Below are 27,008 nucleotides of genomic sequence, written 5' to 3'. Positions count from 1 at the left end.
AGGGACTTGGCAATTCAGCTTCTGTACAGTAAAGCAGGTCACGGGTTTAATTTAAAAACAACCTCTAAATGCTCAAATAGAAATTGTCAAAGCTTGTGAAATCTATAGCCATTAGAAAATCTAACCGTTCTTTGTGTTTAAAAAAATGTTTGTCCTAACTTTCAACCACACCTAGAAATTCCTAATCTAATAGTAACTTTATTCCATATACTCTTAAACTTACATTTCTAAAAGTTATGCAATTTGGAATCTTGTTTGTATGCCTCAGTATCAATTATGGATTTTCTACATACTTCTCGCTTACTTTAAATTTAGCCTATCACTGCATTACACTTGAAATAAATTTTCCTATTAAGTCAATGTACCTATGACGAGTTTATCCAACGTAGAATTCTCACATGACAACTGAGTAGTTCACATAGAATTAAATACGATCATCTACCTTACCTTTGATGAGGACCTAAGCTTTTCATATAATATATGCATTACAGTTACCAAAATGAATGATAAAATACAATTTTCTGCATGTTTCACCAATTGTGTTAGCCCTGATAAAGAGGTCACAAAGAAATTGAGAAAGCATTTTCAATTTGAAGTTCAGTTCTACTTTGCTTTAATGTTGCAGTTAAAATACTTTATGAATCGAATAAACTGCAAATACTGATCGAGTGTTATTGATATTCACAACAAAACTTTAGGTCTGTGGATACAGTAACTGAAGTAATTAAGGGGAATATTACAAGACATACACACTTCACATAAAACTATACTGACACAGATTTCGACAAACTTAAGAATTCAGTCAAAGATACTACTATCCAAGTTGGTTCACAATGTAGGAAAAGAGAATCCAGTAAACACTAGTTAGTACGTTTTCAGGCAAATAACTTTAAAGATAGAAGGTGGGAGCACTATGGTGGAGGCATAGTATTACAAGTTGTCAGACAAGTAAACAATTGGCTATAGTCAGTGAAGAGTCCTTTGGATGGCAAATAATCAGCGATTTTTGAATAGCCATAACGTGTTCTTTTTTAGATTTTTTTCAAAAAAGACCCATTAATCCACGTTTTAAAAAAAGTATATTTTTAACAAACCCATCTGCCTTGCAATAATCTCATTTACAAAGCAGAAAATAATTAATATGAAAGTGAATGCATAAAACCAGCAAAGTAAGCGAAGAATATTTTAAGAAAACCGATATTACTGAAATATCATTAACGTGTGACCGAAGTAAATGTTAAAAATACACCAATTCTTTACAATGGTTGATTCTTTATTCTGCATAAAACGAGAAATGTTTGTTTTAAAAGGTGATAAATAATCATAAAATATATATATAAAAAACCTTCACTCAAAAAAACCCTTACTAAGTTGATTTAACAGACTTATAAAATAAACAACACATTCATGCATACACTCCACATTTTGTAGGCAAAAATATAATCACAGTCATCGCTTAAATCATTTACAAGTACAAGTGGTTGACTACTAAATAATTTAAACGTGTGTAACTAGGCCAACAAAAAAAGCACATTTTGAAGCTTGATGAAAGACAGAACAACCGGCAAACTCCCAGAGAATTTAAGAAACGTCAGTTAAAAAACGTAATCAAGGTAAAATAAGATATCTGACGGCGCAGACAAAATCAATAGCGAAAAGAATAACCAAAGATGAACCGGTAGGGTTAGATTCAGAACCAGTTATATGAAATAGCATAAATCAGTAGTACGAATTAGAGTACATAGTTAAAGAAACAAATAATTAGGGCTGAGAATGCTCCTTTGAAATAATTTTGAATATAATTCACCTAGAAATCGAATATTATACAAAACTCCAATAAACCTCTATACTACTATACTAAAAAGTAGTATAAGTAAGGGAACTTTATTAGGTAGACAAATACTATACAAAAGACAACGAAAAACGACAAGGATCATAATGATTAATTTCATAGAATAAACTGGGGTGGAGATGGTATTAAAGAGATTGAATACAACTATGTACAATAATGAAAGTGGAAAGTGAAGGAGAATTATCCGGAAGGGTTATTGATTTAGACAATATGGAATAATGAGAAATTAACTGGAAATAATAATGATAATTTACGAACAAATAAGGAAGGAAGTGAAGAACAAAAGGGAACGGAGCTATAAAAAATCAAAAGATTCCTTTTTCGACATGGACTGACAACTACAATGCATACGTGTTTAAATATCTTTAACAGATAATAAATTCATGCGTTCAGATGAACAGTTATATTTACCACAATGATTGGTATTATCATGGTGATGATGATGTGTTAATCCATTCATTAAAACATTCGAATTGATAAATGATTTAGGATAATGTCCAATAACAGATAAATGTAAACCCATAGCTTGAGTATGATATTCATATTCTTCTTTTTCAATTTGTATAGTTAAATGAGATATAGATGTGAAATGATTTTGAATTAATTCTTTAATCTATTACACGAATGAAAAAGAATAAAGTAGGTAAAATTTTGTTTAGTAAGCTAAATGCTAATAAAACATAATTATTAATGAACAAAAAACAAGTTACTATTGCAACTAATGTTGGATCCTAAGTTTTGTGACTTTAAGAAAACGGTTAATAAAAAATTGGACGTTGAAATCCAATTTGAAAAAATTTTATACCCAAACAGCAGAACTAGTAACTTCATCAAAAGATGATGTCGAAAGATTTAAATCAACACTAATAGACTGTTGCCTTAGACACCTAAACAATGAATACAGTTCAAAAGGAATTTTGACGAAAAAATATAAAGAAGCTTTAAGCAAATAGATGATAATTTGTTAATTACGAAACCAGACAAAGGTTATGGTGTAGTACTCATGGATGAAAACGACCGTTTAAACAGGATGAAAGCCGTTTTAAGTGATAGGAGTAAAGAATGATGTGACAGACAGAATTTAAAAACAACTATGAAAATCATTGAAACATTAAAAAAGATTTTATTTCAGAAAACATGTTCGAAATGTTAGACCTACGGGAATGAAATTCACTCACAAATACATAAATAGGATGAAAAGAGAACTAAATATATCTACTATTATTTATTTATTTTAACACATAGATATTGCTACAATGAGGCACCAAATACATATGCACCACACAAATCTCATTTGATATGTGTGAGGGCTGTGACACTGCCCGGGTGACAAAACCGAATCAGGTGCTTTTCTTAGGGGGCCACACCCACAGCCTTCGACCTCAAGATCTTGTCCAAAAGGCAGTGGAGCAACGTAGTCCCATGGTAGCCGGTGACCAACGATTGGTTCATATGCCATTTGTTCCTTTAGGATACTGGAGACCATGTACACCATTGGTTTGGAATCAGGGTTTTCCAACTCCCCTAGGTGGACTCTCCATGTCCACCAACCCGGTTAAAGCACTAGACATTCGCTTTTCGTCCTCTCAATTTGGTAAACAACACTCCAGCCACGAGAAGGCAGTGAGTAGGAATTCCCTGGCAGAGGCTATATACGCGTGGCCATGTGAGAGCGTTTCGAGAGGGAGAGCGGACTCTCCCCACTCTCGGCCGTACTAGGGTATTTGGGGGCTCTACTATTCCAGAGGAAGTATTGGTGTTAAAATTACTATTTCTAAATGATGCTACTGAAGAAATTGTAACTCAAAAGAAAGACGGTGCAGAAAACATTTACTGCAGCCAAACTGAATATGGTTTTCTACATCCCCCCGATAATAAAAACCATCAATGAAGATAAACTGCCTTAACTCGCCACATCCATGTGTATTCGCCATTTCAACTACTGTAGAGCCAGTTATATAGAAAGTACAATTCGGCAAATCCCTCACTGCATAGCACATGGTTTACGAGTTCGTCTGTTGCATTTTGCTGAAGCTATCGGGATCCGTGTTCATAAACAATTTTGTGGCCCTTATATCTGGCTCCGGGTAGATTGTGTAAATGATTGTTATTGGAATACTCAGGTCGGCTATCCTCGTATATAATTATCGACTTAATCCGCTTTAGTCAATAACGGAATTAAATAAGTCAAATACGAGAATGAATTTCGAATACGTATATTTCATACAATCGTTCATCCAGACAAACGACCGGAGAAACGAAGCGAAATGACACACAGTGGAGAAAGAGTGTGATCCAACTCGATTTAATCAAGAGTTAATCGATATTTAAAGTCAGATAAAAATAAGTTACAGGCATGTGATGAATAGGATAAGCAATGAACACACGCTCATATAAAAAACAGTTAAGGTTGATAAGTGAAAAATTAACAAGGTCGAAAATGTGACTCAAGAAGAATGAATAAATTGGTGTGACCAGAAGCTAAAATAAGTATGTGGGCTTAACATAGTAACCGACACTACAACCTAACCTTTGCATCCAAAAGAAGTGTTTACAACTACTAACATGACCATCGGTATAGAAGTGAGGTTCTAACTGAAGTTTGGTTAAACACCCTCTCTCTTTCAAAAATATTTAAACAATTCCGGTCTACTTGGGAATCGTTGGTATCTGTAATCTTGAGTAGAATGATGTTACCTATGATATCCAGAACGCTATCAAGGATGCTACCAACGATCTATTTACGCTGGCAGGAATCTTTTGTTGCACTTAGATGTTGACACTAGTAGATCAATAAAAGATTATGAATATCATATTCTCTAGTCTTTGGTGTAGAAATCGTTCAATAGAAAAAAAATTTCATAACTAACATAACTTATAAAGTCGTCAAGCATTTAGCCTTATCATTGCTTTTTAAGCAAGTATTTTTATTTTTGTTTGGGCATCACCTTTAGTTCCAGTTTGAAGAAAAGAGGAATAGGTGTTTTGTAGCACTTTTTCGCGATTAGGATATACCTTCCATTCGAACTAACTTTTTGAGTACGCCTATCTGATATGGTTAACGCTATAATCAAAATCACTAAGTGGTTTGTATGGGTTATTACACATGAGAAATTTATCAGTGTTCGAGAAATTTTCGGGCTCTCATTTGAAATATTCCTAGTAATACTTATATCCCATTAAAAACGGTTGAACCGAATGAGTCACATTTGCAAGACCATAACTATAGAGAATAGTTGACAAAAAATATGAAAATACTACAGAACGTATCTGCTATTTAAATACGTAAGCAGCACTGCGAACAAAACTATAACTACAACTTTCAAATCACAAGAAATATTAATTCTCTAAGTAAATAAAAGCATTGGAAACTACCTTTCGTAATAATACTTGTTCTGAGGCACTAGACTGAATTCGAACCGTTACACAAACACATACAGATTTATGCATATGAGTCCAAATAAATGGATTTGAAACAGAAACAACTTCATCCACTTGTAATATCTGAAAAAGTTGATTAAAACAATAAAACATATGAGCAACCAAATTAGTGAATGCATCTAAACCATTGTGAATGATCCTAAGTGATGTAGCTCAAAATCTATAACGGACTATCGTGGTAAGCACGCAGAATCCAACCAAGTAATCTGTATTTATCAGCACGCCTCAGACCAACAGTTAATGACCTCACAGACTGAAGCCATGTTTGGGTTTAGCCAACCTCAACTTTTTTCTAACCTACTACCACACCGTACAACATCGTGAGTCAAGGTATGCGGCGATTAGATGTAAGTAACATATGTTCTAATCACCTTAATCGATGAAGGTTCATTACTTTAACTTACCTATGCCTAAATAAATATACAACAAATAAAAATTAGTTGTTCATTACAATTCTTATGATAACCTGTTACAATTTGATGAAAAAGTGATTAAGTTCATTTTCGTTCAACTCATTCCACTAAAAAGGTGGAATAAAAATGTGATAATTAAGCGTCCGATTGTTATTGAAACTAATATTTTGGACATTATTAGTCAACATGATTTCTCTGCGATTGTCATGAAAGAACTTTTGTCCTTTCTTGCAAAATTGATGCCATGAGGGATTGAGACCAGTCAGATGGAATTACGTCCAGTCCTCAGATCCTAGCTAAGATCTCAGTCAAGCTAACTGTTAAAACTAAACCACCATTCTTAGAGATTTTCAGGGCTCACGCATCTGAAACCAATGTTTTCTCTCACTCCAAATTACCTATAACCGTTTCAAACTAACAGTCGGAAAACTTATGCAAATTTGCCATTTAGGTTGTTGAAAGGTGGATAATTAGAGGGTAACCTAAGACCGGTTGAACTGTTCATCAAAGTGTTCTGTATATCAATTCAATCTCTTGGATTGAACGGGAATAACAGTCTCATCTCTTTCAGTGATAGTTTCACTAACAGGGGATTTTGATAACTATTCTGAATAATTGTCCACTGTTACCGACAGACACTACCTTTTCTATTTATTTTGTTTTCGTTGCCCACCACTGCCCACAATGATTGTGTAGACTTTTATCGGTATGGATTGAATTGAATAAATTAAGGAAGTTTAAAAAATTTGTGAATCATAAAATAGAATGATAAATCAAAACGATCAAATAAACTCTTTCTATGCATTTAGATAACTTGACGATAAGATAATTTGAAGTACGTATACTATTATAAGAGTTGTCATTTGTTTAAGTACATAACATTTTTAATTAGTAATTTTTAAAGACCTAACAATTAGTCCATTCACAATGACACAAATTACTCACAGATAATTTACTCTTACACAAGTAACAGATTCAAGTTGGTTACATTTTATAACAGTGAATAAAAGAAGTATATAAAAGAATCTAAGTCTATAGAAAATATATGATGAATAGTGAAATAAAAAATAGAAATAAACATAAATATAAGCAAATATAAATATTAGATAACTTACTTTCTTAACCATTAATTGAGAATGAAATTCATCAGGTACTTTTAAAGTAAGCAAACAAAGGGTATCATTGAGCAAAGGCATAGCTGAATAGCCAATTACACATGCAATAAACATTGAACATATCGGGTCAGCTACATTCCAACCATAATTGGTTACCAGAAATGAACTGAATATTACACTTACACTACCCAAAGTATCAGCAAGCACATGTAAATACACACCTATGCAAAAAATGAAACAATATAAAAATGAAGTATGAAACTAACCAATTGTATTTCATTTGGAAATATAGACTTTTGATAACGATTAACAAAATTTGTATCAACATGGCAATATTCATTTATCGAGCACAGATCTACGTACAAAAATTTGGGTTACAATGTATGTGAGAACTAAAGATACTATACAGCTCAGTTAGTCAGTCAGTAACAACGTAGAACTTCGTACGTACGTACATCAGTTCGAGTTGCCACACCACATTAGCACAGAGATGCAGTTTTCGATTCAAATCCCGTAGTGGTAAGAACGCTAAGAGTATAAGCAGTAATCGGAAAGATTAGGGTTTGAAGATGTTATTCAATGAGTACAATACAGTGAAATAAATTTGGAAAGAGAAAAAAGGGACATGAAGAATTCAGAAGATTATAATTTAAGAGAACACAAATTGGCAAAAGCTAGTCGAGCCATCTATTTTCGTGCTGGGATTTCGTCACACACCAAACCATAAGGGATGATGAGACTTCCAAGATAAGTGAATAGATCGACACACTCAACTACTTCACTCCCTATCATTAGTTCGGGTGTCGATGTAACCCAATCCTGAAGCAACATTTTACATTTCGAGGGAGAGAATCGCATCCCGAACATGCTTGCATTGTTGCTTATAGTGGTCAGAAGACTCTGCATTTTGTCAGCGTCTTTACCAAACAAAACTATGTCATCAGCATATTCTAAGTCAACAAGTGAACCTCCCGGTACAAGTTCAACCCCTGGAAATCTAGACGAGGAAAGTGTTATCCCTAAAAGTACGTCAATGACAAAGTTGAACAAGAATGGGGAGAGTGGACAGCCCTGACGAACACCACTTGAGGTAATCAATTCTGATCACAGTTCGCCATAAGCTCTTACTCTACCAGTTGTGTTCGAGTAGAGAGCCTTTATAAGGTTAATGTACTTCTTTGGTACTCCTTTCAGTGACAAACACTGCCATAGAACCTCACGATCAACAGAGTCGAATGCCGCCTTAAGGTCGAGATATACTACTATTGTGGGGCGTCTGAATGTGTGTCTGTGTTCTAGGACCTGACGTAGTGTGAATATCTGGTCTATACAACCCCCTCCAGGTCGAAAACTACACAGCTACACCAAACCGAAGTAGGTGGGGGTGAGTCGAAAAGTATTTGAAATTCTACGTGACACATTTAAAGCTATTTTATGAAAATTGACTCAGTACAGATTAGAAAAGTATGAACTATTTCACAAATTAACATTGCTTTCTGTTTTCATAGTTGCTTCTAATACAACATGGTAAATCTTGAAACCTGACTTTTTTGGAAATCACTCAGCGGATCTCTTGTATGATAAAGGCCGAAAATAAAGGATAACGGTAAAATAACGTGTTTTTAAAATGTTACATTATATCATAGATTTAAAGAATAATAGGCTGTGAAATGGATTGGTTAATAATAGTCAAGCAGATGGGTACCAAGTTTGAGCTTGCATCGAGCACGCTATTGTCAAAACAACTAACAGTTACGTTAAGTTAATTTGAAAAAGATTTACTTAAATACTTATAAATATCACATATTATAGACTAGTATAATTCTGTATTAAGTCATCCATTAAACATAGTACACATAAATATTATATTATTAAGCAAATAAACAATGGAATCCTATTTCTCTAAGGCCACAACTTCGACGTAGAAATGGATTTCACTGATAAGATATTTTAAGTTTTAATCATGCTATTCGTATGAACATTTTTCCAGCACCTAACTAAGCCATCGGTGAACCTGCGGTTTTACCAGACAACAACTCTGTACTTAATTTGTTAAATATTTGTATGACAATTCGACTACATTTAAATATTATTAAATTAGCATATAACAATACGAACAAATAAATATCCTTTAAATGGGTTAGAACCTCTTAATATATAGCAAAGTTAGAACAGTTTTCGGTACATTTCGAAAGTACATCATATAACTACACATTTGGAGCTCTTCCACAACAGTCTGACTGCAACACGAAATACATAACTGCACTATTCAAAGTTATGAACATGAGAAAAGTTGAAAACTTATCAAAATATACCTCGTAGGTTAGCATCTCCTGCTTCATCTTTCTGTGATTTGTGCGATCCACAGTGATGCTGATGACCGTGTGTATGACCATAATGAAGTTCTTCATTATGAGCTTCAACAGCATGTTTGAGATCATGGTGATGAGAATGAGATCTATTTGAACTGTCGCTATGATTCCGGCTATGGCTGTGACCATGCTCGTGATTATGACAATGTCCACTAGAACTGCCTCCATGATTATGACCGTGGGAACCACTATGACTGTGACCATGTCCACCATGACTATGACCATGGCCTCCATGACTGTGAGCATGACCAAGAGCGACAACACCAACAATATTTACGAGCAAACCTAAAATAGATACAGCCTAAAATAGAAAAGTTGAAAATTTGGGTACAGAAACAAAGAAATTGTTCAATATATTATTCAACAGAAATTTTATCACTAGCTTTGAATAACGAACAACAACAGGGATACTAGGACTCAAGATCTACATGAAGACAAAGAGTAAAATATATCCGTCCCGCTGTAACTGATTTTACACGTTACTAGATGTTTTCAAATATTGGTCGAGACGATCATGTGGACCCCAGACAAGTAATCTGCATCTATTAAGATGACTCAGACCAACAGTCAATAACTTCATGGACTGATCCAACGTCTTTTTAACATCCCTATATATGTGGTGTATTCTACTTAAGCTGACAGATATAAGTAGTATGTATCAGCAATCGGGAGCGGAATGCCTGGCAGTAAGAGATTGCAATGAAGAGAACAGAAAGAAAATCTGAGAACAGTCGAAATAACAACAGTATTAGAGGAATAATGTAGTGTGTAAAGGAAAACGCAAAGAAAAAGTGCAAATAATATGTGTTAAGCAAGGTGCGTTAAACAATAAATTGGTTACCCCTACCAAGTCTTCGTTCGCCTGATATATAATTTTTTGAAATGAATGGACCCATGCATATTGTTAATGAGTTGAAGTGTAAATAAGAAGATAAAAGATCTACTAATGTTACATTATATTGATGTAATTTGGTGGATTCATATTCATCACTGATTGAAGTGATTCACAATTGTTCTTATCAGTAAGTAATGACAGTAAGACCGTAAATACCAACAACTTTAAAAACACAGTGAAATGTATATGTTTGTTAAGTGGCAGCTCAATAAAAATGTTTCTGTTAAGATCTCCATATCTTTCCGATTTTTTTCTACTACAATAATCGTCAATCATATACAAATAAATGGAGGTAGAGAAAAAGCTTATCACTAGTTTTCTACGCATACACCCAAATGTTGAGTAATGAAAAATCAATTATGTAATAGCATAGCATAGCATCAAGAAAGATAAAAATAGATTAATAAACTTACCAATAATTTATCAGTTTTAATGTCTGGTGGTTGATGAATACGTACAATTGAATTGATAAACACTGATCCAGATATAACCAACAGGAACAGTGCATTGACAAGTCCAGATAGAATCTCTGCACTGTTATATCTGAATAAGTATACGGAAAAAAACAAATTCTGTAGTTCTTTGAAAGAGTTAATTGAAGCGCAAAAATAATCATACGATAACGTAAAGCGTGAATATTAGTAAAAAGGTGGCTTACATAATTAGTGGCAAAAAATGACTTATTGAACGGTTGTAGTATTATCCTCAGTAATACAATCGTGACGGGAAGTTTGATTTCGTGACAGTATTATAGAGTCTAGCACTAGATAGAACCCATATCGGTTATTCTAGATTCCAAATAGACCAAATTATTCATTCTTCTTGAGCCATATTTACACCTTGTCAGTTATTCACTTACTAACCTTGACTCCTTTTATATGACCGTATGTGTTAATTACTTATCCTATTCATCACATGTCTTCAGCTCATTTTTGTTTGGATATAAATATTGAGTTACGCTTGATCAAGGGAAGTTGACATGTCTACCTTCTCCGATCTAATTCTCCGCTCCGTTTCTCTGATTGTCCGCCTGGATCAACGAGTGCATGAAATATACGTATTCCAAATTCATTCTCGTATTTGACTTATTTAGTTCCGTTTTTCCCTAACGTGAATTAAGTTGATAATTATGTACGAGGGTATCCGGGGTGTATATTTCGTCAACATCATTATACGATCAAACCAGAGTCAGATCAACGGACCACAAAAGTATGTTAAACAATTCTTTAGTTACATTTTAGTGACCAAAATTTTCAACTTTAACGACCGTATAAAACACACTGAGCTATTATGCAGTGTCCTACGGTTCGCTTCTAATCACATACCGACTAGATAATTATTCCGTTAGAACCGTCAGTATCTACTCAGATTATTCGCGAGCAAGAGATTAAGATTTCTGAAGAAAATCACCTAGCCCTAACCCGTTGAGTATAGTGAGATGGCAATCATAAACATAGATCAAAACAAACCAAACTAAATTAGAACTTGATGAAATTAAACAGATTTCTTCCAAAACGCTTAAAAGTCCCAAAGAGTAACAATACTTTTTGATAAACCCTTTAGACGACATCGTACATTGACGGAGTCACATCTAAAAAATAGCAAAATTTAAACTTCAACATCTAAAACTAACTATCTGGTCAGTCGTAGGTATCATTACCAAGGTTTGATTCGATAATTTCGAATAAATTGAGCATTGTGTAGATCGTTATAAATATTATGTCATAATATTCGTGTTGTTCCGTTGTACTGTTTAGAATTGGATTAATTTTAGTTTGTTTATTTGTTCTCTGAAGAAGTAGGTTACACGAAGTCACGAAACGTCGGAAAATCTAATTTCTCTACTCATTGGGATATTACACATATATTATTTATTTATATCTGGTCACTCAGTCATATGCAATGTAGGACCTGATACATGTGTACATCGGTTCAAGTTTTCATGACACATTAGTACAGCGAAATAAAATCATCAAGGTAAACTACAGAGCAGTAGCAGGAGTAACAGTATTGGTGATAATAGAAAGATTAAGCACGAAAAACATGATTTGGGGAAACATGGATTTATGGAATTAAAAACTTTATAACGTAATTTATAAGCTTAGGATCTAAGGGAAAACAAAAAGTAAATGCATTTTTGCCACTGTGAACGATTCTGAGCAAAGTTACTCTAAGTCGTTAGCCAGTGATTGAGGGCTCAAATCAGGTAGCCTGTATCTACCTACATGGCTCAGTCTAATATTCGATGACTTTACGGACAAATGACACATCTTGGTTTGACCACCCTTCGCTTTTTTCTCACCTAATCTTATGACATCATCCATTACGATAGACAGTGGGTGAGCATACGCGATACATGTCCCAACCGTCTTGATCACTATCTCATCAATTGATTTCCTATTCGTACCTGGTACATTGCGTCTTACCTATTAACTAGGTGATCCCGACATGCACGATCAATGTTTAGAAGACATATGCGATCTAAAACTAGTGTCTTACGAATATACTCTACTCTTAATGGTTTTCTCACAGCGGTAAAAGTAGAACGGAGAGAACTGCTGCACAGTATACTCGTCCTAATCGCCTGCACCAAAATGAGGGCGATTCGGAAAAGGCTAATCGAGCTTTTTGAATTCATGCCAAGATTTCATCGGACACTAAACCATCAGGAGTGATAAGATTTCTATGATAAGAGAAGTGATCAATGGATTTGATTAATTTACTCCCCATCCTTAGTTCGGGTGTTGAAGTAGACTAATTCTGAAGCAACATATGAAGTACACATTCCTTTTAGCAACATCCAACTTCACATTAACACCTTTTTAAACAATAAGCAACTGTAAACTATATGAAAACATTGCATAAGACTTACCCAAATGAGAATATACGTGTCGGTTTCCAGTGTGAAACTACAGCAGCATATAACCCTACTACAAGTGCTGCTGAATCGAATAACATATGAAAACCGTCAGAAATTAAACCTAAACTATTTGTCCATACACCATAAAAAAGTTCCACAAATGTAAAAGCCTGAAATTGAAATAAAATCTCATCTGTTAGAATGAACGCTAATGTATGCACTCATAAGAATAACTAAAACTCTGTCTTCTCATTGTTCTATCAAAATTCAGAATAACTTTGATGGGGTTTCGTTCTGAGCTGGATGGTTTATTCGTGAGACATTCATTACTCTTCTGATCATCAGCGCAAAACTCAGATAGGAGTATGTCATTCAAATTTCTCCACATATGACTGACAGCTTGCTATATCGACCCTGATCTTGATTGGTTGTTGTTGACCTTAACATGTCGTTGTCCGTACATTTGTTTCAACTGTTTATCTCTTTGACCTGATTGTCCATGATTTCTCTAAATGGTTGATAAATTTGTTCGATTTCAATGTGCTTACAAATTGCTAATTGACCTGAATGTCAAGCTTTTAAGGCTTCTCCGATCATCTTAGTATTTCTTCTATCTAAAATCTCAACATTTTTTCCATTCCATCAAATTCTAAGCACTCTTCAGTTGATCCTTTTTGACAACGAATAAGTCATACACATAATGAATCTACATTTTAAACTTGATCACTGCTAGAGTCAATACTTCCAGTCTCTGCAAAGACTAACCCAACTACTACCTTATAAATACCAGTATAGTTAAAGATCGTTTATTTGAGAAAAAACAATATTTCGTGATTCAATCAGTTAGTGAGATTTAAGTTTTCGTTACAACGCGATCAAATGATATCATCAACATGAATCACCTATTGATATCCGACAAATCTCAAAAATCTCTCCAATTCCAGCATAATGATAACCTTTTCCAATTCGCAATTCATGTGAATCAAGACAAAACGAATGTTTAAACAATTCGTATTAGGTGGATCTATCACATATAAAGCATTTTAATGTAAACAGGAATCCGTATTGTAGATGTAATATGAAATACAGAAAATTTTAAAAAGAATGCAGCTGCACTAAGTACCCCATTTGAGGAAGTGTTGAGGATAGATTATCACTATGAACTGCTTTAATATATATTAGCAAGCTCACTTGTTCTTTTACAGTAGATTATACAGAGCGTGCACTTTCCAAACAAGTATCCCAGCACTACTCTTCATGGCCATCTAAAACAGGATGCACGTCAGTCAACACCTCAATTCCTGAACACATGGTTAACTCTAGTAAGGCATAGCTATCGAGACCATTTTTTAGGATCACCTACAAAGTCGAAAAAATGAGCTCAAGGGGTACTTCTGATAAAAAAATTGTGCGCAGTTGAGAGATTACCCATTCAACAAATTTTCCTTGATTAATCATTTCATTCTGTTTATGTGATATGACTCCAGAAATATAAAATGTTTTGGTGTTACAGCAATTGGAATCGAGAACAATAATAAACAATTATTCAGATCAAAATAGTTTGATATTTGATCGTATTCATGACTATTCGAGTCAATTACTGAGACAGTGTCAAAATATGTAATGAAGTGAAAAAAAGTCACTAAATACAATTGATTTCTAATGCATCAACTAGCGGCTGTAATAATTAAAGTGCTAATGTTAAATATTTATAATTCACAAATTATAACGTCTGAAAATAGACAAACGCTAAATGGTGGGTTAGGAACAGTAGTCAATTGTACAACATACAAAAAAGCAAAATTCTTACTAGATTTAAACACAAGAACGCGAAAATGCGACGTGAAGCTTGTCCAGTTAATATGCCATGAAACGTAGCTCGTAAATGATACCATAGACCAAATTCTTCTGAATTCGCTAATAAGGCAGTACCGTGTGTAGGTGTTTGTCCAGCAGTAAATAAAGGTAAACCAGCCATTGAATAACCAATAAAATGACCACTTGAAATGCCTTCTGGACCATGACCAGATTTATCTGCAGTTAAAAGATCTGAAGCTTTATTCAAATAAAAAAGTGAAGTTAGGAAGGTAAATTTTTATTAAGAACAATAAGTTACAAATTATTTGTAAAACCAGACAACTTAACAATTTCATCGTAAATAAACATATGATAAAAAAATATCAGAGACTGCTACAATTTCATGAACTTTCTTTCGAAAAGAATAGGAACTTATTCCGTCATATTATCTCATAATAACTTAAAAAGGATTAGTAGTTGTTTGAACTACATTCTCTATAGAGGTACTTTTAATGGCTGATCATGATTATACTAATGTTAACAATGTGTTCATCAATTTGACAAAGTGTAACTAGCTAAAAAAAGGTCTTCTCTACAAGATCCAACTATATTGTTAGTTAAAGATTTTCCAAAATCAACTAGACTTGATTACTCTGCAAGCATTTCACTGGAAAAAAACGAAATGACTGATTCAACTAAAGTAAGGTAAAATTTATTACTATAAATCAGTGAACAAGTACAGATTTAACCAGTTGGTTTACATACGCACTTAGTCTTGTAGTTCTAATGATAATACTTGTTAGCCCATATTAATTAGAGTAGCGCATCATATAAAGTGAAGTGCTTTAAACTCCGATGCGGAAGTAAAATCACTATCAAAGATGAAATGTTTCTACAAACAGTGATGTATACAAACTTTACAAGATTGATGTATATTAAAAAAACTGACGATTGATTACGTCATGTCTTTTTACGCGGTTTTTTTGAAGCGGATTTATAAAGATATTCTATGCGCACAATTATTGTCCTGTGAAGTATCAACCTAATGTTTAATTTAATTTAAACAAGATCGGAATTTGAAACCTATATGTATAGATCGTAATGGTAGTTCTTAATTAATGATAAACAATAATAAAACATCAATTAAAGGATGATTACAATCCATACTGAAGTCATACAGTGAAATCTATTCGTTAAGTTTTTCTTCAGTAAAATATGATAATCTGGCTTAGTTTAGTTAATTGTTAGAAGATTAAGAGTAAGATTACGTATTAACTCAATGTGACAGTTCATTCAGTACAAAACCCATTTTTATAATATTTGTTGTACGTATTCAGTGTGGTATTTCGTTGTGTATTAATCCAGCATGAACTACGCTAATAAATAATCAATACAAGTAAATATTGTACATAAATGAAAGTATTTGTAACTAATGGCCAAGTTTTAAATTACAAAATCAATCTTCAACCACCAAGATTCTTTGTCGTTTCCCTTGCACTAATCCGTGTCAATCTTAGCTCAAGTTATAACAACAGACAAGATAAACTTGTCCTGAGCTCAAAGAGAGACAGTTATCACTTGGTGACAGAAAATAATCCTACAGGGAGTCGGTCTCAGACTTAGTGGAACATCAATGACAAATGTCAAATCTATAATACCCAGATACGGAAAATCTGAGTTGAGAAATGTACCATTTCCCAAGACTAGGCTAAAATCAGTCTAAACAAACAATGTTTAGAATACCGTTCTGATATTTTAAACTTCATGCACGCAGTTGAACTTGGAGTACCGAAATCTCCATGTTTTCAAGAACAAACTGAAAGTTTTTTACAGTAACATTGTCGGTTGGAATGGTAATAAAAGGTCTACTTTCTTTTATCTTTCCAACTGTTTTGGAGGATGAGTCAAGGAGTTATTGAGAGTATGGTACAAGTTCGATACTTGCATTCCCTATTGTGTAGTTAGTTCGAGTTGTGTAGTTCCAGCCAGTTCATAACAATGAGATTAGATAAAAACCACAAAACAAGTATAGCAGTAGATACTAAATATGAGGAATACAGTGGCTTACCATATAAAATACAAACGACCGAAACAATTACTCCAACAGACATTTGATGTTTAAGTAGGAAACTGTTTACAAGAATCTCATTACGATCGACTGAAACAAATTGTTCTACGGAATCTGAAGATGACCAGAAAAGGCTGAAAATGGTATTAGATGAGATATGTAATGTTTGCTTTTGAATTATCGACAATGAAACTTAGTAATTCAAGTAACCAAAAAGTGATTATAAATAAGCAATACTCTAATAAGGAAAATCAATGCCAAAAACCGATTCAAAGATGGCCTAAGTTAGAAGTTAACGACGAAGAAACAGATCCATAATGTATTAACAAAAAGAAATTAGAATTTGTGCTATTTTATTTTATTTTATTTCAACACATAGATAATGGTACAAAGAGGCACCAAATACATGTGCGCCACACAAATCTCATTCGATATGTGTGAGGGCTATGATACTGCCCGGGTGCCCAGACCGAAGCAGGTGGTTCTCTTAGGGGGCCACACCCCGAGCCTTTGACCTAATGGTCTAACCCACAAGGCAGTGGAGCATCGTAAGGAGATGCAGTCCCATGGTAGCCGGTGACCAGCAATTGGTTCATACGCCATTTGTTCTCGCAGGATACTGGAGCCCATGTGCACCATTGGTTTTGAATCCGGTTAAAGCGCCGGACATTCGCTTTTCGTCCTCTCATTTTCGTAAACAACACCCCCGCCACGAGAAGGCAGTGGGTAGGACTTCCCTGGCAGAGGCTATATACGCGTGGCCGTGTGAGAGCATTTCGAGAGGGAGAGCGGACTCTCCCCACTCTCGGCCGTACCAGGGCATTTGGGGGCTAATAAATTATGCAATCAATATATCAATTAGATATGCTTTTAAAACAAGCGAGAAAGAGTTTTACATCCAAGTACATTAAAATACCTTAAAAAATATTTTGAAATTGATAATAAATGTAACTCATTTCAATCAGTTATGTTTTATATAATTTTTCGTCATCATGTAACTTACACCTGACGTGAACCTGACACAAAGGAACAGCTTAACTAGAATGTTAACAAATCTTTAATATAAAGATAATTTGTTTCACTTAATAATCCGTTTAACATGGTATTTTTTTCAATAACAATAAACGTTTACATCTAGATTTAATCAATTTTGTAACTGAAAGACCAATAGAAATAAGGAATTACGACAATTTGATCAAATAAAACGTCTTTGAAATTCTGTTGCTTCTTTTTCTTCTTGTAAACAGTTAGAAAACGAAACTTTCTCAAGAAAAATTTTCCCAAAAATCTACTGGTTCTGTAAGTTTAAAGGTAATAAAGTAGAATCTTGTCTAAAAACTAACAAGATTTCAAACATTTTCAATTACTATCTCTTATTCAGTATATTTGGATTTGTAACTAAAGAACAGTATGGAGTATACATATAAAAACAGAGACTGATCATTTACAGTCGTGAATATTAACAATAGGAAAATACAAAGCCTTGATAATATTTTCTTTTTTCCCTAATTTTAAAAGGACAATAATCGTCTATATGTTGATTAATGAGGAGTATTTGAGATCTTATTCTTTCAGATGCTATAAGTAAAACTTTTTGGTTGTCTGATGACTTTTTATGTATTTCAAAATTAGACAGCATCACGATATCCACATCCTCTTTGGTAATGATTCACCGATCTAGCCAATTGAAATCTAACCACAATTACGAAGTCAGTTTGATTGAGGTCATCTAATTGAGGGGTAATAACGCAATACTAGTGACATACAAAGCTATCAGATCGTTTGACCTTTATGTAACGCATTTAAGTTCATTCAAACTTTGATCTAATTAGAAGATCATTATTGAAATAACGAACCGATCTAAGTTTGACAAACGCTGGAAACCTAGTTACTGGGTGACCGTTTCGTTCTAGTATGGTACTCCTCAGCAGTACGCATCTAGGACCATTGGGTCTCCTGTCAGTGATCTAGAGGTCAAGAATTCACGCGCGATACCAAGGATCCCGGGTTCGATTCTCAGGCGTGGAGTCATGGATACGTACTGATGAAAAGTGCCGCACTGGACGAAACGACCAACCAGTGCTTTCAGGTTTTTAATGATGATTTAAATAAGATCGGTTCGGGATTCCAACGAAATTCAACGATTTCTACAACACAAACTGATAAAAGATTCTCATTTCAACAGCTGGTCCAAATGAAGCCATGGTCCAATCTTTTCACTGACACGCGCGTATACAGCCTCTGCCAGGGAAGTCCTACCCACTGCCTTCTCGTGGCGGGGGTGTTGTTTACGAAAATGAGAGGACGAAAAGCGAATGTCCGGCGCTTTAACCGGATTCAAAACCAATGGTGCACATGGGCTCCAGTATCCTGCGAGAACAAATGGCGTATGAACCAATTGCTGGTCACCGGCTACCATGGGACTGCATCTCCTTACGATGCTCCACTGCCTTGTGGGTTAGACCATTAGGTCAAAGGCTCGGGGTGTGGCCCCCTAAGAGAACCACCTGCTTCGGTCTGGGCACCCGGGCAGTAACGCAGCCCACACGCAATTAATGAACTGAAATTGTGTGGCGCATATATGTTTGGCGCACTCCTGTACCAATATATATGTGTTCAAATAAAATAAAATAAGATAAAGAAAAGCACGAACAACCTCACAAGTTTTGTGTCAGTAGAACAAAGGTTTGGAAAAATTCCAATACGTAGTTTGGCTCATAAGTTTTACTTGAATTAGTTTCGAAAGACTCACAAAGCTTTATGAACGAAATATGAAGGTCGGAAATCGCAACATTTTAAAGTGTCTATAGTCGGCAAACAAAATATAAACTTAAATGCATACTATGGGTCATGAAAATGCTTCGCAATGAATATTATGAAGGTTAAAACAAAAATAGAAACTAATCGGACAACCTGAATATTAGGCTAGTTATAACGACAGTTAGTTTAGCAAGACGAGTCACTGATTGAGAACCAAGTCGCCCGCTGACCAGACTGGTCATATAGAAATCGATTACATGCATGGTACTTATATAAACCATCCAAAATAGCCAATCTCTTTGTGGGATATTTCCAGATGATTCATGAGAAGGCATTTGATTGTTAACATTTTCTACCATCTTCAAAAGATTTAATTGTTCCTGTGGGAAAAACAAAATAAAAACGAAGAACAACCACGTATTATTTTTAGTTCTACTCACAGTACATATACAATGTATCTTAAAAGGTAAGTGGTTGAGAAGCAATAAAAATTGGTGCTCAATGTATTTGTCTGTTCATAAACATTTAGGTATGCAACGTGATAACTATTAAGCTTCCTTGTTGGAGTTCATATTTCGTTCATCAACAACTACCAAAGCTGACGAGACAACTAAGGTGAGCGAGTTTGTCAACGCAGTTAATTATTTGGCTTAAAGTGGGACTAGACTTCGACAAATGTTACACTTCATAAATGAGAAAAACATTATGCCACAAGATATCCTTCAAAACTTGGCGGCCTGACGGTGTCATTGTCTAATAAAGCATTTATCTGAATACTTAGAACCGATTAAAGTATCGGATTCGTTTAAAACAAGACGCATTGCCGACCTATTCTCTCAACAAGTGCAATTATTTATCTTTTTGAACTTTATCGGCACAAGCTACTGAATTTCTTAAGACGATGAATATAACTCAATTTTAAGAGTTTGAATCTTCCCCTTATTGGTATAACGGACGGCAATTGACCAGTTTCCTTTAGGGTATGTGCATCATAAGCGGCTCGCTTCAACGTTGCCACTAATCGCAAACACAGTTGGGTAGTGGCTCGAAGTGGAATCCAAGATGTGCATTTCATTCTACTTGAATCTCAACAGCTGACTGTTTCCCTATTGCAGTGTTGATGTTCACTCCGCGACACCAAGAATTGGAAGATTCAAACCCATAAAACTGGATTATAATTCATACCCGTTGTACGTGCCAGTGGCTATCTGCATTCAGTAGATAAGTGGATAACGCGTTAGTGTGTGAAGTAAAAAACACTGATTTCGAGTTCTGGAGTAAATATTAAAACTACGATACTGCTACAATCAGCCGGATAGTTCCGAATGAGATAAAAAAACAGCCCCAAGATTCCTCTGCTAGCCACCACCCAACCCTGATTACGTAACGGATAAATTGTGAAAGCGACACTGTGCTTAGATAAAAATCAAGATCACATAATTTCATTCGTAAAGTATGATAGATTACTCGTATTGTCGTTTCACAAACTTCCTGTCAGCTGTAGATTTCAGTGGAATGATCCATTATAAGGATTGCGATAAATTATTTGAATGAACTGTGCATTTTTAAAATTTATATATATCCCGTTGATGAATGTTCAACAAATTTTATAAAGTGAAAGCGACTTTCTGAATGTACTTCAAAGTGGATCACGGGGTTAAAACGACTACCTTAGCATTAAACACTGAGTCCATCAAAATTAAGTCGTTTTGTATAAAACTTTGACTAATTAGCAATCAAAACTCGGTACACTGAGCTAACCAGAAAAAATTAGAAAAAGCGGAGGAAATTAAACAGAAGACACTTACAATAAACCCTTTCTACTGGAGCTTTTCCGTGTAAAAAATGTTTCCGTAAAAGAGATAATGCTAGTTTTCGTATCCCCATGGAAATCAATGGATAGTATAAAATCATAAATCATTCTTCCTTTCGAACTTCAATGGGTCATGTGAACCACTGGCTCCCAATCATAATAGCACAAATTCCCTAAGCAGATGTTTTGTGTAGCTCAATAAAAATTAGTCCCTCACACATGTGAAAAATATACAAACCACGGAAAGCAATCAAAACAAATCTATTGGTATATGCTTTGTAAAAGCCATCATAAGATAAAGATAACGTTCGATAATATCTAGATACTCTGAGAGACTAGCAAACTCATACCTAATTACGAAACATTAAAACAATATGGAAGGATTTATGAAGGCAAACAAAGGAATTCAAAATATATACCCAATTACCTTGGTGTGAAAGGAGTTTTCATTGAAGAAGTGAGTAAGAAGAAAAAACGGAATCAATATGACGAAGCTGATTAACGCAGAAAGGCTGTATAAACGTTTGGCACCTCCGACAGATGTTACTAACGTCCTAGAAATTGAAGCTAGCCCGGCATCCAAGCAAACCGCACTAATTAGGACAACAACACCAACCTTTTGAATGGAAAGAAAATCGACCGGTGATAGTGTACAAGTTAGCTGACAAGCAAAACATCCTGATACTGTTACATTTTTATGAATATTTGTCGCCCTTGTCAAAGGCAATCTTATATATTAACAACTGGCCATATCAACTCACTACCTGATAGTGTGCGGTTTCAGAGAGTCATATTAAACAACAAAATGCCCACGTGGCCTATGGGATCAGGTCTCTGTTAAAATGATTCCTATTCGTGTATTTCATTAGAATCAACTACCAATAACTCACCAAATGTATGCAGTTTTATACATGTCGTCAATACCATCAAAGAAATAAGCTAAAGTCATCTCTGCTAAGGTAGAAGTGATATTTAGTCTGTTTAACAGAAATGACTTAGTGGTTAAGGCGTTTGGGCTCCAGTCATTCTCAGGTTTGGACCCCGTCCAGTCAGTCAGTCAGTCAGTAACAACGTAGAACTTCGTACGTACGTACATCAGTTCGAGTTGCCACACCACATTAGCACAGAGATGCAGTTGTCGATTCAAATCCCGTAGTGGTAGAGGTAGCAAGAGTATAAGCAGTAATCGGGAAGATTAGGGTTTGGAGATGTTATTTAAAGAGTATAATCCAGTGGAATAAATTTGGAAAGAGGAAAAAAGGGACATGAAGAATTCAGAAGATTAGAATTTGGGAGAACACAGAGAGTGGATGCACCTGCGCCATTGCAAACGATTTTGAGCCATGTCATTCAGGGTCTCTAACCATCGGTTGCTATCATCTCGCGGTCCCCAACCAGGTAGTCTACACCTACCAACATGACTCCGTTCACTTGTCAGTGACTTCATGGACTTGTGCCATGTTTTGGTCTGGCTGCCCCTAGCTTTCTTCCAACCTACTCCTATACCACTGAACATAGCACGTCGAGGCAGTCAGTCGTTGGGCATACGTAACACGTGTCCCAGTCATCTCAACTGATGAAGTTTCACTACTTCATCAATTGATTTGCCATCCTTACCTAGTACCTGTTTCCTAACAACTGTGTTACTTACTCGATGGTCCCAGGATATACGAGCAATGTTTCGAAGACACCTATGATCAAATACTAGTAGCCTACGAATATCCTCTACTCTTACCGGCCATGTTTCACTGCCATAAAGTAGGACGGAACGAACTGCTGCGCAGTAAACTCGTCCTTTGGTTGATGGACGGATATCTCGCCTACGCCATAACTGACGCAAGTTGGCAAAAGCTAGTCGAGCCTTCTGTATCCGTGCTGAGATTTCGTCACACACCAGACCATAAGGGATGATGAGGCTTCCAAGATAAGTGAATAGATCGACACGCTCAATTACTTCACTCCCTATCATTAGTTCGGGTGTCGATGTAACCCAATCCTGAAGCAACATTTTACATTTCGAGGGAGAGAATCGCATCCCGAACATGCTTGCATTGTTGCTTATAGTGGTCAGAAGACTCTGCATTTTGTCAGCGTCTTTACCAAACAAAACTATGTCATCAGCATATTCTAAGTCAACAAGTGAACCTCCCGGTACAAGTTCAACCCCTGGAAATCTAGACGAGGAAAGTGTTATCCCTAAAAGTACGTCAATGACAAAGTTGAACAAGAATGGGGAGAGTGGACAGCCCTGACGAACACCACTTGAGGTAATCAATTCTGATCACAGTTCGCCATAAGCTCTTACTCTACCAGTTGTGTTCGAGTAGAGAGCCTTTATAAGGTTAATGTACTTCTTTGGTACTCCTTTCAGTGACAAACACTGCCATAGAACCTTACGATCAACAGAGTCGAATGCCGCCTTAAGGTCGAGATATACTACCATTGTGGGGCGTCTGAATGTGTGTCTGTGTTCTAGAACCTGACGTAGTGTGAATATCTGGTCTATACAACCACGTCCATGTCGAAAACCGGCCTGGTTTTCTCTAATCTGCTCTTCACGAGCTTTGATTAGGCGTCGAAGTATTATTGAAGCTAATATTTTAGACACTATATTAGTCAAACTGATTCCTCTGTGATTGTCACAAGAGGACTTTTGTCCTTTCTTATAGACTGGCACAATCAGTGATTGAGACCAGTCAGATGGGATTACGTCCAGTTCACAAATTCTACCTCAGACCTCGGTTAATCTCATTGCTAATACTGAACCACCATCCTTAAAATTCTCAGGAGTAAATCTGTCAGGGCCTGCTGCTCTCCCTCGTTTCAGATTTCCTATGGCTTTTTCAACTTCGTAAAGGGACGGAGGACCTACATTAACTTGCCATTCAGGTTGACTAGAGATCGTGGGAAACCGAAGTGTGGCTGAAGGCTAGTTGAACTGATCCCTAAAGTGTTCTGCCCATCGATCCAATCTCCTGGATTGAGAATGAATAATATGTCCATCTTTCTCTGAGATTGTTTCGCTAACGGTCGGGTTCCTAATTCCGGTTTCCTTAACGAGTCTGAACAATTGTCTGCTATTACCTATTGCCGCTGCCTTTTCCATCTCTCTTGCTTTCGCTACCCACCACTGTTCGCGATCATTGTGTAGGCTTCTTTTCAGCTTGTGCTTAAGCTGACTCCGCTCTTCATTATGTTCAGAGCCAGGTGGAATGAGTTTCCGAGCATCTATCAGTGAGATAGATGCTGTTGAGATCCAGTGTTGCTCCCTGACAGCTGGACAGTATCATTAGCTTTCACACTTAAAGTGTATTTCATACCCAAGTACTTGACGAATGAGTTAATTTATTTTTATTTATTTGTTTGCGTTAGAATCAATTGCAATGGAGTAAATGATTTCACTTTGTCTTCTCTTAGGTAACGGGTTTTCAAGAATAATTTCCATTTTTTATTTCGCGAATTATAACTTCCTTTTGGATCACAGTGTTGGTGCTGAATCTTTTTTACTATCACTGATGATACTGTTAGTTCCATTACTTTATCTTGACCACTCCATTTCGGTGTGCATCACTTTTGAAGCGTCGATACTATGCCAATTGGTACAAGAAACCCACACTAAATATAAACGAAACGCCAAAATAAACCCAACGTTTATAAGCTGATTCACCAATAATAAGCAGAATACACCGACAGTTTTAGATTTCAGCACTAGTCCTCACTAGTTTCATTAATCCAACTAAGAACCTCGGGCAAACAAGTAAAAGTTAAGATTACTATTGAGTGGAGTGATCTATTAATACGAATGGGTAAAAACGGAAACAAACACCGTCGAATAAATGTTTATGAAGATTAAGAAGACCAAGTAGACTTCAGCAGTAAAAAAGATACCCAGTTGAACTTTCGAACTATCAACCTAGTAATGGAGATAGCTGAAGTGAATAGTACACAAAATCGTAGCAATGATCTTGCTTTACAGTGATGACTATCAGGATATTCGTTTTAACTTTATTACATAAAATAAATCTCACATTAGAAGTGCGTCATTTCTTTTAGAGAATTCACAACATGCAAGTAGAATAAATCTCTTACCTTGTGATCTGAGAGTCCAAAGTTTACAAATAATTCATATAAATGATGGATTAGGAAACTTTTATGAACTCCTTCAGCTACACAATATTAGAGAAAGGAGTTAAAGGAAAATATCCACGTAAATGTATACGCATAAATACAAGCAGCTTGCAAAAAATACCAATCACTCAAGGATCAAATGTTATGCTAAGAAATTGTCAGGACAGTGAGACTACCTGAAATCTCTCAATAAAACGATATAATGGAACCAATTATCGTGGAAACGCAGATATAATGTATCATTTGAGGACTATTCAGACTGGAATAAAGTGCCGTCTCGTAGCTGTAAATATATTACATCATTTCAGCCTAAACTACGATATCCATTCTATACTTTATGACACAATCGTTTATGCCGAATTTTGAAATTTCTTCGAGTATTAAAGTTTGGCGCAGCACAGTACACTACTAAATCCGTCTGTATGCCGACTAACGGAATTGCATAAAATATTGACTGACACTCGCTCAATAAATTGACATCAACGTTGGCAACCAAATAGCAGCGCAAACTTAGCATCAACAAATAGTGAACGAAGTTTATATAATACATTCAATAACACAGGAGCTTGAACAAATAAAATGACTGACTGAGTTATTACAGCATTGAATTGTGTCCTTCGCACACACAAGAACTCGCATTTTGGAATAAAAGGTCACCTAACGTGGATGTCAACCGTGAAACAGTCAATTATCACAAGTCCTAATCAACGTAATGAGTTGCTTTCCGAAACACTGCTAACAAAATGTCAAAACAATGTTAAAGAAAGAATAAATATCATACCACTAGATAAAAAAGTAATGAAAAGGATACGATGCTCCGTCTCCCCATGACTATAATCATGGTCGAAAAATACCAAACACACTACACCAATTACAAAGAATACTGACCCTCGAGTCTACAAATAATCAAGTTTAAAGTTTAAGATACTAACTTTTTTAGTGCAATTGGACCCGAAGATAAATGTACCAACTGAAGCAAGAATTAGAAGTTCGCTGTGCTCGAACAACAAAATAAACCTGAAAATAAGAGCTCATTGTGAAGTTTTGTCACCTGAAGGGACCACAAAGAATAAGCCCTTCTATCCAAAAAGCATCAATAAGAAGCCGGACAAAAGAGAACTTTAAGATGTGAAACCACTAGAAATAAACAGCGAATAGCCAATGAACAGACCTCAGTAATCTTCAATTTAGGTCCATTAAAAGGCTTCTGCAGTGGCACCATAATAAGTAATGCACTAGAAGAGATATATGATAAATTTATTGACAAGCTTACGTAAATTTTAAAGCAATTAATATAGTGAGAGGATTAGAATTCTTTAACAGTTCATACGTAGCGTAAACAGATATCACTTTTAATAGTTTGATGACAGCTAAAACTACCAGAAGAATCTCCATCCTTAAAAAAACACTATTTCAAGGTGTAAACACCAAATACCTTCTTCCGCGGTATGATAGATTACTAGAATGAAAATCCATTCTGTTCAACATCGCGCC

General features: G+C 35.5%; 1 protein-coding gene across 1 annotated transcript; it reads right to left on the bottom strand.

The window, feature by feature from the left end:
- MS3_00002156 (uncharacterized protein) lies at nucleotides 1-27,008 on the bottom strand. Its single transcript, XM_035731181.2, has 17 exons — nucleotides 26,950-27,008; nucleotides 26,788-26,910; nucleotides 26,686-26,749; nucleotides 26,566-26,651; nucleotides 26,447-26,531; nucleotides 26,326-26,410; nucleotides 25,476-25,552; nucleotides 21,814-22,002; nucleotides 19,727-19,953; nucleotides 16,814-16,947; nucleotides 14,759-15,003; nucleotides 12,961-13,118; nucleotides 10,502-10,631; nucleotides 9,137-9,494; nucleotides 6,822-7,042; nucleotides 5,228-5,356; nucleotides 1-2,465 (listed from the first exon to the last, which is right to left on the bottom strand). Exons 3-17 carry the CDS (start codon nucleotides 26,734-26,736, stop codon nucleotides 2,208-2,210), a joined length of 2,433 nt encoding a protein of 810 aa, XP_035588274.2. The 5' UTR covers nucleotides 26,737-26,749; nucleotides 26,788-26,910; nucleotides 26,950-27,008; the 3' UTR covers nucleotides 1-2,207.

Source organism: Schistosoma haematobium, chromosome 1, assembly GCF_000699445.3.
Source record: "Schistosoma haematobium chromosome 1, whole genome shotgun sequence".
Lineage (NCBI taxonomy): Eukaryota > Metazoa > Platyhelminthes > Trematoda > Strigeidida > Schistosomatidae > Schistosoma > Schistosoma haematobium.
This window is presented reverse-complemented; position numbering and strand designations above follow the sequence as displayed.